Source organism: Giraffa tippelskirchi, chromosome 4, assembly GCF_054371585.1.
Source record: "Giraffa tippelskirchi isolate mGirTip1 chromosome 4, T2T-mGirTip1v1.2.pri, whole genome shotgun sequence".
Classification (NCBI taxonomy): Eukaryota; Metazoa; Chordata; class Mammalia; order Artiodactyla; family Giraffidae; genus Giraffa; species Giraffa tippelskirchi.
In genome coordinates, this window is record NC_137278.1 from 141,612,135 (window position 1) to 141,626,870 (window position 14,736).

A 14,736-nucleotide genomic window follows, 5' to 3' on the forward strand; every position below is an offset into this window, starting at 1 on the left:
GATTTCTTTCCTTCTACTGACCCTGGGGTTTTTCATTTCTTCCTTCTCTAGTTGCTTTAGGTGTAGAGTTAGTTGATTTATTTGATTTTTTTCTTGTTTCTTGAGGTACGCCTGTATTGCTATGAACCTTCCCCTTAGTATTGCTTTTACAGTGTCCCATAGGTTTTGGGTTGTTGTGTTTTCATTTTCATTCGTTTCTATGCATAATTTTATTTCTGTTTTGATTTCTTCTGTGATTTGTTGGTTATTCAGAAGCGTGTTGTTTAGCCTCCATATGTTGGAACTTTTAATAGTTTTTCTCCTGTAATTGAGGTCTAATCTTACTGCATTGTGGTCAGAGAAGATGGCTGGGATGATTTCAATTTTTTTGAATTTACCAAGGCTAGATTTATGGCCCAGGATGTGATCTATCCTGGAGAAAGTTCCATGTGCACTTGAGAAAAAGGTAAAATTGATTGTTTTGGGGTGGAAACTCCTGTAAATATCAATTAAATCTAATTTGTCTATTGTATCATTTAAAGTTTGTGTTTCCTTGTTAATTTTCTGTTTAGTTGATCTATCCATATGCGTGAGTGGAGTATTAAAGTCTCCCACTATTATTGTGTTATTGTTAATTTCCCCTTTCATACTTGTTAGTATTTGCCTTATATATTGTGGTGCTCCTATGTTGGGTGCATATATATTTATGATTGTTACGTCTTCTTCTTGAATTGATCCTTTGATCTTTATGTAGTGTCCTTCTTTGTCCCTTTTCACATCCTTTATTTTAAAGTCTATTTTATCTGAAATGAGTATTGCGACTCCTGCTTTCTTTTGGTCTCCGTTTGCATGGAATATGTTTTTCCATCCTTTCACTTTCAGCCTGTGTGTGTCCCTAGTTTTGAGGTGGGTCTCTTGTAGACAGCATATATAGGGGTCTTGTTTTTGTATCCATTCAGCAACCCTTTGCCTTTTGGTTGGGGCATTCAACCCATTTACATTTAAGGTAATTATTGATAAGTATGATCCCGTTGCCATTTACTTTGTTGTTTTGAGTTCGTGTTGAAACATCCTTTCTGTGTTTCCTGTTTAGAGAAGATCCTTTAGCATTTGCTGGAGAGCTGGTTTGGTGGTGCTGAATTCCCTCAGCTCTTGCTTGTCTGTAAAGCTTTTGAATTCTCCTTCATATCTGAATGAGATCCTTGCTGGGTACAGTAATCTGGGTTGTAGATTATTCTCTTTCATTACTTTAAGTATGTCCTGCCATTCCCTTCTAGCCTGAAGGGTTTCTATTGAAAGATCAGCTGTTATCCTTATGGGGATCCCCTTGTGTGTTATTTGTTGTTTTTCCCTTGCTGCTTTTAATATTTGTTCTTTGTGTTTGATCTTTGTTAATTTGATTAATATGTGTCTTGGGGTGTTTCGCCTTGGGTTTATCCTGTTTGGAACTCTCTGGGTTTCTTTTTTTTTTTCGGTTTTTCCAGACTTTCTCATCAGTAGTTGCTCTGTATGTAGTTGTAATTTCAGTGTCCCCAGGGGAGGAGGGATTTCAGAGTTTACCTACTTTGCGATCTTGGCCATACCTCAGAACATCTTTATTTCTTACTCCATATTTAATAACTATCACATATTTTTTAACACAGGAAGGATACGATTATTTTTCTTTATCTTTTTTTCTTTTAGAAGAGGTAACTGAAAGTAGGAAAAGAGAGTTGTGGCAGGAAAACTGCTTTGGAATTAGAAAATAAGTACATTTACAAACTTATAGATATGGCTCCTTCTTGTTTCTTGTTCCGGGATATTTTTGGAATAAATATGATTTTCTGAGAATCATACTGACAGAAAACACTGTCTCTTTCCTTTAAAATGTTGTATTTCGAGGTACCACATATGTTTGCAGCAGTCATGGTTCCAGAATCTGGTGGAACAGTCATGATTTTAGATATTCTAACCACTGTAAGATCATGGGCCCTTTAATTTCGCCTGATTTTTATTTTTTTTTTGATATCTTTATTCATGGTAACTCTCACATGTAAAGCTAAATATAGCAAGAAAGAACAGTATGAAATATGTGAATCATGTTTTAGATTTTCATCTTTATTCTCAATAGTACTTATTTGTTGAATGCTTAAATCTAAAAAAACATATTAATAGAAATCTTTAAATATATAGAGAATTCAAATATCCATATGAACACATACTTTTTTAATCAAGCAAGTAATTAATGTTTAGAACCATAGTTCATCTATCTTAAAATGTTTAACTAATAGTAATGTAGAAATACATAGGTTCTAGAAAGGCTACCTGTGATTTAAAATGAAAGCATGGAAATAGGATCATTTCACTTTATCTGTGTTTGAATAGATAAATTCAATAGTTTGACAGTGTATATAATTGAGAAAAATGTCATTTATTACAGGAGCCTGTGATATAATTTCTATTGATTTATCACCTTGTGTTTATCAGTAATCTGTGTAGACGTGTACTGTTAATTTTAGAAGATATAGAATTTATAAGTATAGAATTCACCTATATTTTATGTTAACAAAACTCTTTGAATTATTTTACGGAATCTTAAAAAAGAAATCTCTTTGTTTGCCCTATGCAATTTACTGACAATATTTTATTTAAAACGTTCTAATTGTATTCAACTACAGATAAATTCTGTAGAACTGATGGATGAAATCATAGCATCATTATTTGAGTTTTGGTGCAATATATTCCACATGCATTATCACCTTTAATTATCAGAGCACAGTTATGAAGTATATGTTATCTCATATGAGCAATGTGAGACTCAGAAAGGGTAAGGAACCTGCCCAAGGTCACACAGTTTCTACAGAGCTGAGCTGGATTTAAATCTGGGTTTCCCTATATTTGGACACTCTTACTCTTGATACTTTGCTTCTATCACCAGTCACATCCACAGCTGGGTATTGTTTTTGCTTTGGCTCCATCCCATCATTCTTTCTGGAGTTATTTCTCCACTGATCTCCAGTAGCATATTGCGCACCTACCGACCTGGGGAGTTCATCTTTCAGTGTCCTATCTTTTTGCCTTTTCATACTGTTCATGGGATTCTCAAGATACGAACAAAGCTAGTGGAGGTGATGGAATTCCAGTTGAGCTATTTCAAATCCTGAAAGATGATGCTGTGAAAGTGGTACACTCAATATGCCAGCAAATCTGGAAAACTCAGCAGTGGCCACAGGACTGCAAAAGGTCAGTTTTCATTCCAATGCCAAAGAAAGGCAATGCCAAAGAATGCTCAAACTACTGCACAATTGCATTCATCTCACACGCTAGTAAAGTAATGCTCAAAATTCTCCAAGCCAGGCTTTAGCAATATGTGAACTGTGAACTTCCAGATGTTCAAGCTGGTTTTAGAAAAGGCAGAGGAACCAGAGATCAAATTGCCAATATCCGCTGGATCATCGAAAAAGCAAGAGAGTTACAGAAAAACATCTATTTCTACTTTATTGGCTATGCCAAAGCCTTTGACTATGTGGATCACAATAAACTTTGGAAAATTCTGAAAGAGATAGGAATACAAGACCATCTGACCTGCCTCTTGAGAAACCTGTATGCAGGTCAGGAAGCAACAGTTAGAACTGGACATGGAACAACAGACTGGTTCCAAATAGGAAAAGGAGTCCGTCAAGGCTGTATATTGTCACCCTGCTTATTGAACTCATATGCAGAGTACATCATGAGAAACACTGGGCTGGAAGAAACATAAGCTGGAATCAAGATTGTGGGGAGAAATATCAATAACCTCAGATATGCAGATGACACCACCCTTATGGCAGAAAGTGAAGAAGAACTAAAGAGCCTCTTGATGAAAGTGAAAGAGGAGATTGAAAAAGTTGGCTTAAAGCTCAACGTTCAGAAAACTAAGATCATGGCATCTGGTCCCATCACTTCATGGGAAATAGATGGGGAAACAGTGGAAACAGTGTCAGACTTTATTTTTTGGGGCTCCAAAATCACTGCTGATGGTGATTGCAGCCAGGAAATTAAAAGACGCTTACTCCTTGGAAGGAAGGTTATGACCAACCTAGATAGCATATTGAAAAGCAGAGACATTACTTTTCCAACAAATGTCTCTCTAGTCAAGGCTATGGTTTTTCCAGTAGTCATGTATGGATGTGAGAGTTGGATGGTGAAGAAAGCTGAGTGCCACAGAATTGATGCTTTTGAACTGTGGTGTTGGAGAAGACTCTTGAGAGTCCCTTGGACTGCAAGGAGATCCAACCAGTCCATCCTAAAGGAGATCAGTCCTGGGTGTTCATTGGAAGGACTGATGTTGAAGTTGAAACTCCAATACTTTGGCCACCTCATGTGAAGAGTTGACTCATTGGAAAAGACCCTAATGCTGGGAAGGATTGGGGGCAGGAGGAGAAGGGGACGACAGAGGATGAGATGGTTGGATGGCATCACTGACTCGATGGACACGGGTTTGGATAAACTCTGGGAGTTGGTGATGGACAGGGAGGCCTGGCATGCTGCGATTCATGGGATCACAAAGAGTCAGACACGACTGTGTGACTGAACTGAACTGAACTGAGGGATTAGGAGATATATATATCTTTTGAGGGGCCATTATTCAGCCTTCTACTATCTGGTTCAAAGTTTATCAATTTTATTGATATTTTCAATGAGCCAGATTTTGGTTTCATTTGACTGATTTTTTTCTCAGTTTTCTCCTTATCTACTCCATAGATTTCCATTCTGATCTTTATTATCATTTTATCTTGTGCTTTTGGGGGGTTTCTTTTGTCCCTATTCTGATTTTGTAAGGTGGAAGCCAAGATCATTGCTATAAATTTTCCTCTATTCTACTTTAGCTCCATTCCACAAATTTTTGTATGATGCATTTTCAGATTATTTTAGTTCAGAATACTTTCTCATTTCTCATTATTTCTTTGATCCATGGAAATTTGTTATTCAGGTTTTGATCTGGGGGGAATTTTCCAATTATCTTTTCATTTATTTACTTGTATGTTAATTTTATTACAATCAGAGAACATTCTCTGTATGACTTGAATCCTTTTAAATTAATTGAGACCAGTTTTGGAGCTCAGAATATAATCTATCTCAATAAATGTTCTAAGACATTTAACATGCATTTACTGTTGAACATTTGGTCTGTAGGATGTGGTCTGAATGTTAGGTCAAGTTTGTTTATAGTGCTGTTGATGTCTTCTGTATCTTTGCTGATTATCTTTGCTTAGCCTACTTTTACTATTACACAGAAAGAGGTAATGAAATATCTAAGTATAACTTTGGGTTTTTCTGTTTTCCCTTGCAGTTGTGTTTTTTGCTTCATATAATTTGAAGCTTTTATTAGGTGTAAAGATGTTTAGGGTTGTTATGTCCTCTTGCTAAATTAAGCTGTTTATCATTACAAGTTGTACTTTCCCACCTTTTTTGCATGCCTGGTAATTTTTTATGGTATGCCAGATCTATTAACTTTTATCTTACTGTTGAACTTGGTTCTGGGATGCTACTCACTTACTTGGAAGCATTTGAGTCTTTAAACTGTTTTAGATGGTGTCGAAACAATGTTTAATCTTGGACTAAATATATATATTACTGAATATTCTTCCTTATGCTAGGTTTTTCACTCTCAGTCCTGTGTAAATTGCTGGAGTTCATTACTTTAGTTCTTTCCTGCGACTCTTTCCACTGCCTAGGGTAGTTTCTTCACAAAACGTTTACTGATCAGTCTTCAACTGAAAATTCAAATTGTCCTACAGATCTCCAGTGTCCTCTCTGTGACTTTCTCTTCTCTCCAGCACTCTGCCCCGTGAACACTAGTCACCTGGGTCCTGAGCTGCATTGTTTCAACTCAAGGTGGCCATCAGTTTGCCTGGTTTCCCCTCCCCATACTGCAACCTCCTGTATTACTGCCTGAATACTTTATTCCAGATTTTAGCTGGGACATTTGTAGGGTTCATCTCATTTACTTCCTGAATCTCAGGGGTCGTATTCTTTGTCTCCTTATCATGTGAAGTATTGTTTCATCCGTTTTTGCGTGGCTTTTTAATTGTTGCATATTGGAGGTAAATCTGATAACTGTTACTTCATCTTCTCTGAAAGTGGAAGTCAGGACCTGGAATTTTATACAAAGTGTGGTCTAGTGCATTTTTTAATCATACCCAGAGAAACTTCTGTAGACTCAGCTTCTTCACAGTCAGCCTGTCCACAGGTATTGGCTGCACTTGTCAGACTGACCTTTACAGCCCTGCCACCAGAGCCCCTGCCACAACTGGATGATCATTGAGAAAGTTATTGATACTTAATATGAGGTGTTCAGAATGATGGAAAAGATAAACCCATTTGGAGTTTTTGCCTGTATTGTTTTATTATGTATTATATTTTGTATTCTACATTTCCATTTTGCTTTAGTTATCTAGAGGTTTTAGTTTTTGTGTGGGAATTTCTGTTTTTCAAAGACAAATGTTTTGTTAACAGTAAACTGTGAAATGTTTGTGTATATAAAATGTTTTTAATTACAAAACTCAAAAGAAATTTTATAAGTAGAGCATGACATTTAAAATTTTCACATTCTACCAATTAATATATTCGAATATTTCTTGCCTCATAGCTTGCATGAAATAAAGATTAATGGTTTGCATTCATGAAGTTAGTTTTACTGCCTAATAAAGCTCAGTTTATGATTTTAATGAAAGAAAATTCTTTAAATCTGTTTATGCATAATCAGATGTACAGCTGCTATGACCAAAATTTACCTTTAAAAAATATTTCAGTATAATAAAGGAACTACCATTGTTTATTATTAACAGGAATTCCAAACCAAAAGAAAGTCTAAAACCCAGATGTAACCATATTTTCTAGCTGTAACATTGTTTTTCATTTTTATTGGAGTATAGTTGATTTAAAGTATTTGTGTTAGTTTAGGCTGTTCAGCAAAGTGAATCAGGTATACATATACATATATCTACTCTTTATTAGATTCTTTTCCCATATAGGTCATTACAGAGTTTTGAGAACCTATATACACTAAGATCATGGCATCTGGTCCCATCAATTCATGGGAAATAGATGGGGAAACAGTGGAAACAGTGTCAGACTTTATTTTTTGGGGCTCCAAAATCACTGCTGATGGTGATTACAGCCATGAAATTGAAAGACGCTTACTCCTTGGAAGGAAGGTTATGGCCAACCTAGATAGCATATTTAAAAGCAGAGACATTACTTTGCCAACAAAAGTCCGTCTAGTCAAGGCTATGGTTTTTCCAGTGGTCATGTATGGTTGGGAGAGTTGGACGGTGAAGAAAGCTGAGCACCGAAGAATTGATGCTTTTGAACTGTAGTGTTGGAGAAGACTCTTGAGAGTACCTTGGACTGCAAGGAGATCCAATCAATCCATCCTAAGCGAGATCAATCCTGGGTGTTCATTGGAAGGACTGATGTTGAAGCTGAAACTCCAATACTTTGGGCACCTCATGCGAAGGGTTGACTCATTGGAAAAGACCCTAATGCTGGGTAGTATTGGGGGCGGGAGGAGAAGGGGACGACAGAGGATGAGATGGTTGGATGGGATCACCGACTCGATGGACATGGGTTTGGGTAGACTCTGGGAGTTGGTGATGGACAGAGAGGCCTGGCGTGCTGCAATTCATGGGGTCGCCAAGAGTCGGACACGACTGAGCGACTGAACTGAACTGACTGAACTGATATAGTAGGTCCTTATTAATTATCTATCTTATATATAGTAGTGTACATATGTTAATCCCAGTCTCCCAATTTATCCCTCCTCCTGTTTCCCCCTGGCAACCATAAGTTTGTTTTCTACATCTGTGACTCTGTTTTGTAAATAAGTTCATTTTGTAACATATTTTTTTAGATTCTACATGTAAACAAAGTCATATGATTTTTGTATTTCTCTGTCTTAATTCAGTGTGACACTCTCTAGGTCCATCCATGTTGCTGCAGATGACATTATTTCATTCTGCTTCATGGCTTAGTAATATTCCATTGTTTATATATATATATATATATATATATATATATATATATATACCAGATCGTTTTTATGCATTCCTCTGTTGGTGAATATTTAGGTTGCTTCCATGTCCTGGCTACCCAAATAGTGCTGTAATGAACACTGGGTGTATATATCTTTTCAAATTATGATTTTCTCCAGATGACAGGATCACATGGTAGCTCTACTTTTAGTTTTTTAAGGATCCTTCATACTTCTCTTCATATGTACCAATCTACATTCCCACCAACAGTGTAGGAGGGTTCACTTTTTTCCACATCCCCTCCAGCATTGATTGTTTGTAGATTTTTTTGATGGTGGCCATTCTGACCTGTGTGAGGATGATACCTCATTGTAGTTTTGATTTGCATTTCTCTAATAATTAGTGATCTTTTCATGTGTCCTTTGGGCATCTGAATGTCCTCTTGGAGAAATATGATCTTTCATCCATTTCTTGATTGGATTGTTTGTTGTTTTTAATTTTTTTATATTGAGCTGCATGAACTATTTGTATATTAGAGAGATTAATCCCTTGTCAACTGCTTTGTTTGCAAATATTTTCTCCCATTATGTGGTTGTCTATTCATTTAATTAACAGTTCTTTGCTGTGCAAAAGCTTTTAAGTTTAATTTGGCTCCTTTTGTTTATCTTTTTTTATTTTCTAAATAAAATAAAGGAGATTTATCAAAAAAGATCTTGATGCAATTTATGTCAAAGTGTTCCACCTGTGTTTTATTATAAGATTTCTATAGTATCTAGCCTTCATTTAGGTCTTTAATGAATTTTGAGTTTATTTTTGTGTGTGGTGCTAAGAAGTGTTCTAACTTTATTCTTTTACATGGAGCTGTCTAGTTCTCCTAGCACCACTTACTGAAGAACTGTCTTTCAGTTTAGTTCAGTTCAGTCACTAAGTCATGTCCGACTCTTTGTGACCCCATTGACTGCAGCCCACCAGGCTTCCCTGTCCATCAATGACTCCCAGAGATTGCTCATACTCATGTCCATCGAGTTGATGATACCATCCAACAATCTCATTCTCTGTCATCTGCTTCTCCTCCTGCCTTCAATCTTTCCCAGCATCAGGGTCGTCCCCACTGAGTCAGTTCTTCACATCAGGTGGCCAAAGTATTGGAGTTTCAGCTTCAGCATCAGTCCTTCCAATGAATATTCAAGACTGATTTCCTTTAGGACTGACTGGTTTGATCATGCAATCCAAAAAGTCTCTGCTTTTTAATAAGTTGTCTAGGTTAATCCTGGCTATTCACCCAAGGAGCAAATGTCTTTTTTTTCATGGCTGCAGTCAACATCTGCAGTGATTTTGGAGCCCAAGAAAATAAAGCCTGTCACTGTTTCCATTGTTTTCCATCTATTTGCCATGAAGTGATGGAACCAGATGGAATGGGAAACACTAGATATCACTTAAAAAAAATTAGAGATATCAAGGGAAGGTTTCATGCAAAGATGGGCACAATAAACGAAAGAAAATGTATGGACCTAATAGAAGCAGAAGATATTCGGAAGAGGTGGCAAGAATACACAGAAGAACTATACAAAAAAGATCTTCATGACCCAGATATTCATGATGGTGTGATCACTCACCTAGAACCAGACATCATGGATGGGAAGTCAAGTGGGCCTTAGAAAGCATCACTATGAACAAAGCTAGTGGAGGCAAAGGCATTCCAGTTGAGCTATTTCAAATCCTGAAAGATGATGCTGTGAAAGTGCTGCACTCAATATGCCAGCAAATTTGGAAAACTCAGCAGTGGCCACAGGACTGGAAAAAGTCAGGTTTCATTCCAATCCCAAAGAAAGGCAATGCCAAAGAATGCTCAAACTACCACACAATTGCACTCATCTCACATGCTAGCAAAGTAATGCTCAAAATTCTCCAAGCCAGGCTTCAACAGTACGTGAACTGTGAACTTCCAGATGTTCAAGCTGGTTTTAGAAAAGGCAGAGGAACCAGATATCAAATTGCCAGCATCCATTGGATTATTGAAAAAGCAAGAGAGTTCCAGAAAAACATCTATTTCTGCTTTATTGACTATGCCAAAGCCTTTGACTGTGTGGATCACAACAACCTGTGGAAAATTCTTAAAGAGAGGAGAATACCAGGCCACCTGACCTGCCTCTTGAGAAACCTGTATACATGTCAGGAAGCAATAGTTAGAACTGGGCATGGAACAGCAGACTGGTTCCAAATAGGAAAAGGAGTATGTCAAGGCTGTATATTGTCACCCTGCTTATTTAACTTATATGCAGAGTACATCATGAGAAACCCTGGGCTGGATGAACCCCAAGCTGGAATCAAGATTGCCGTGAGAAATATCAATAACCTCAGATATGCAGATGATATCACCCTTATGGCAGAAAGCGAAGAAGAACTAAAGAGCCTTTTGATGAAAGTGAAAGAGGAGAGTGAAAAAGTTGGCTTAAAGCTCAACGTTCAGAAAACTAAGATCATGGCCTCTGGTCCCATCACTTCATGGGAAATAGATGGGGAAACAGTGGAAACAGTGTCAGACTTTATTTTTGGGGGCTCCAAAATCACTGCAGATGGTGACTGCAACCATGAAAATAAAAGACGTTTGCTCATTGGAAGAAAAGTTATGACCAACCTAGACAGCTTATTAAAAAGCCGAGGCATTACTTTGCCAGCAAAGAGCCATCTAGTCAAAGCTATGGTTTTTCCAGTAGTTGTGTATGGATGTGAGAGTTGGACGGTGAACAAAGCTGAGCACTGAAGAATTGATGCTTTTGAACTGTGGTGTTGGAGAAGACTCTTGAGAGTCCCTTGGGGTGCAAGGAGATCCAATCAGTCCATCCTAAAAGAGATCAGTCCTGGTTGTTCTTTGGAAGGACTCTTGTTGAAGGTCAAACTCCAATCCTTTGGCCACCTGATGTGAAGAGCTGACTCATTTTAAAAGACCATAATGCTGGGAAAGATTGAAGGTGGGAGGAGAAGGGGACAACAGAGGATGAGATGGTTGGATGGCATCACCGACCCAATGGACATGAGTATGAGTAAATTCTTGGAGTTGGTGATGGACATGGAGGCCTGGGGTGCTGCAGCCCATGGGGTCACAAAGACTTGGACAGGAGTGAGCGACTGAAATGAATGAATTAATGAATGATGAAACCAGATACCATAATCTTTGTTTTTTGAATGCTGACTTTTAAGCCAGTGTTTCACTGTCTTCTTTCACTTTCATCAAGAGCCTCTTCAGTTCCTCTTCACTTTCTGTCATAAGGGTGGTGTTATCTGCATATCGGAGGTTATTGATATTTTCCCCAGCAATCTTCATTCCAACTTGTGTTTCATCCAGCCCAGCATTTGGTATGATGTACTCTGCATATAAGTTAGATAAGCAGGGTGACAATATACAGCTTTGATATACTCCTTTCCATATTTGTAACCAATCTGTTGTTCCATGTCCGTTTCTTGCCTCCTTTATCATAGATTAGATGACCATAGGTGCTTGTGTTTATCTCTGGACTTTCTACTATGTTCCATTGATCTATGTTTCTGATTTTGTGCCAGTACAAATGTGTTTTGATTCCTGTAGCTTTGGAGTATAGTATAAAGTCAAGGAACCTGATTACTCCAGCTCTGTTTTTCAAAACCCAGATTTTTTTAAAAAAAACAAGGAAATAAGTATGTGATGTTTTGTGATAATTTATCTCTTGATACTTTGGCAAATAAAACTTTAATATTAATTTGTCATCATTTTCTCTTTATTTTTATGCCCTCCCAAATCAATATTGCTTAAAGTGTCTATCAAGTCATGAAACAGGTTAATAGAGAAAATAGATACATCTATCCAAAGATTATGATAGATTTCTTGCAGAAGACCAGTTTCTCATCTATGGAGTTTCCTAAAAGCTGAAAAAGGGGTTTGGGTGTTTTTTGTTCTGTTCTGTTTTGTCACAACATCATAGTTGTTGTTTTTAAACTTTTTCATGGTATATGAAGTAAATTACAATATATTCCCCTTCATGGATCACAGTCTTGTCGTGGCAAAAGGGCTTGCATATCTCAATGAAGCTTTGAGCCTGCTGTACAAGGCCACCAAAGACGGGTGTGTCATAGTGAAGAGTTCTGACAAAACATGGTCCACTGGAGGAGGAAATGGCAACCCACTCTGTTGTTCTTGCTACAAGAACCCCATTAACAGTATGAAAAGGCACAAATATATGACACTGGAAGATGAGCCCCTCAGGTGGGAAGGTGTCCAGCATGCTACTGGGGAAGGATGGAAGGCAATCACTAAATACTCCCGAAAGAATTAAGTAATGGGCCAAAGTGTAAACATGCTCAACTGTGGATGTGTCTGGTGGTGAAAGTAACGTCCGATTCTGTAAAGACATAGGAGCCTGGGTGCTACAGTCCATGGGATAACAAACAATCATCTACAACTTAGCAACTGAATAGTCTTTTATTTGAATTTTTTGATTTATGGACATAGGTAGATATTTATGTGATGGTGTGCACAGTCCTTACTTTGTGGCTCATTGATAGATTTCTAAGTTAGCAGATGAGTCTGTTTTTCAAAGAACTAATCCAGATATATTTCTATATTGTCATAAAATCTACCTGTTTGAAACAACCTTCTTAAAACTTTACTTAAATATAAAACAACTTGACATTTATAATATTCTTAGCCTGGTTTCTAAATGGGTGTGTCCAGTCTTACCATCTCGAGACAAAATTGTTTGAAGTCAATCAAGTGTTCATGTGATTATAATTGTTCCTATGTAGAGATGAATATCTTCACCCAGTAATGTTCAATACTAATTAATACCCTGTATTGACATCCTGTATTAACTTTTATTGCTGAGACAATAGCACATTCTATTCCATTTCTGTGAACTAGAATATTAGATTTCCAGAAAATTCCAAAATAGTGAAATTTTGTCAGATTTTTACCTGACTTGGTTTCAGTATCAGCATCAGTTCAGTCACTCAGTCGTGTCCAACTCTTTGAGATCCCATGAACTGCAGCACGCCAGGCCTCCCTGTCCATCACCAACTGCTGGAGTCTACCCAACCCATGTCCATTGAGTCGGTGATGCCATCCAACCATTTCATCCTCTGTCGTCCCCTTCTCCTCCTGCCTTCAATCTTTCCCAGCATCAGAGTCTTTTCCAGTGAGTCAGCTCTTCGCATCAGGTGGCCAAAGTATTGGAGTTTCAACTTCAACATCAGTCCTTCCAATGAACACCCAGGACTGATCTCCTTTAGGATGGACTGGTTGGATCTCCTTGCAGTCCAAAGGACTCTCAAGAGTCTTCTCCAACAGCACAGTTCAAAAGCATCAATTCTTCGGCACTCAAATTCTTCGGCGCTCAGCTTTCTTTATAGGTTTAGGGTTTACTTAAAAATAAAAAAGCCTCCAGGAAAAATTCCTCTAATGAAGCAATTAATATCCTAGTGATCACAGGCTATTTCTTATACAGCAGGAATACCAAAGTTCCTTTTAGTCAACTCTGGCACCATAATGACACTATACAGCATGCCTCTGTGAAGTTGTAACAAACACTTCTGGGAATAGAAGGGACACTTTTGGTACTTATGTCCAAATGATAGGCCTCAATTTGTTAGTTACCTTACTTAAGGCCTAAGAGTTCAGATCTAGAGCTTTTCAGAATTGGTCTAGATTCTGATATGGAGACACCCATTTTGAAAGCCCATTTATATTTTGAAATTATCATTGAATACCACTAGGAGACTATTAAAAAATCTAGAAATATCATACATATACCTATATAAAATAGATTTTAAATTTTATCTCTTTATTATCTTTTGGTTATTTTTATTAATAATATTCATTTCAATCATAACTAAGTCTGATATCACAGTCAGATTCCTTAACTTTAGTTAAATACATTGGAATGAACTTTGTTACTTTAGTCAAATAAATTGTAATAAATTCTGTTCCTTGTTTAATTGTTTTTTAATGAATGCCATTTTTTCAGTTGATTAAAGCAATTTTTCCAGTGACTTTGTAAGTTGAGTGGATCTTGTAATTGAGTGGATTTTAAATAGTAATTAATTGCCTGGGAAGCAGAAGAACAGAGTGGTTATTACAGCTCATAGGATTTAAGGAAAAAGAATTTCTAACCGTTACAGTTATGTAGATCTTCCCCCTAGTATCCATAAAATGTTTTAACTTGAATTCTCTCTAGTTGATTTTATAGCTTCAACTCAAATATTTACTGTTTTCAAAAATATATTGTTCCCCTATTTCTATAAAAGTACACATGTTCTATTTTTAAATGCCAAGTTGTGTTGATTCTGTAGAGATTTGGGGAAATTTATCCTAATGGGAATAATTATGTGGGAGCTAAAAATAATAGATGTCTCCTTCTTTTTCCTTCTTTTTTTTTTAAAAAGCTGGACCTGTGATCTGCAGAATGCTGAGTTATCCCCCAACTCGCCGAGCATTAATTGTGGGTTGTGGTCTACAAATGTTCCAACAGCTCTCAGGCATTAACACCATCATGTATGTATTTCTTTCTGACTTTTTACTGAAAAGATTGTGAGGAATTATTTTATATGGAAAAAAAAATAGTACGACTCTTGGTGATTTGTTTTTATTAAATGTGTAGAATTCTCCTTTTGGGAGATACTTAACCATACCGTGTTTAAAAATCTTGCCAAATTTTAACTAGAAGGAAGTGACTTATTTTGTTCATTGTAATTATTGGCTTTATTTGATTTCTTACAATTTCTTTTTATGCCA

At 37.0% G+C, this 14,736-nt stretch overlaps 1 protein-coding gene across 3 annotated transcripts in view; it reads left to right on the plus strand.

Moving 5' to 3' along the window:
• SLC2A13 (solute carrier family 2 member 13) overlaps nt 1-14,736 on the plus strand; it is a 381,012-nt gene that overhangs the window by 176,394 nt on the left and 189,882 nt on the right. For all 3 annotated transcript variants that reach the window (XM_081483684.1, XM_081483681.1, XM_081483683.1), the window contains exon 4: nt 14,388-14,496. In XM_081483684.1, coding sequence (XP_081339810.1) covers nt 14,388-14,496 — 109 coding nt within the window. The remainder of the gene's footprint in view (nt 1-14,387; nt 14,497-14,736) is intronic.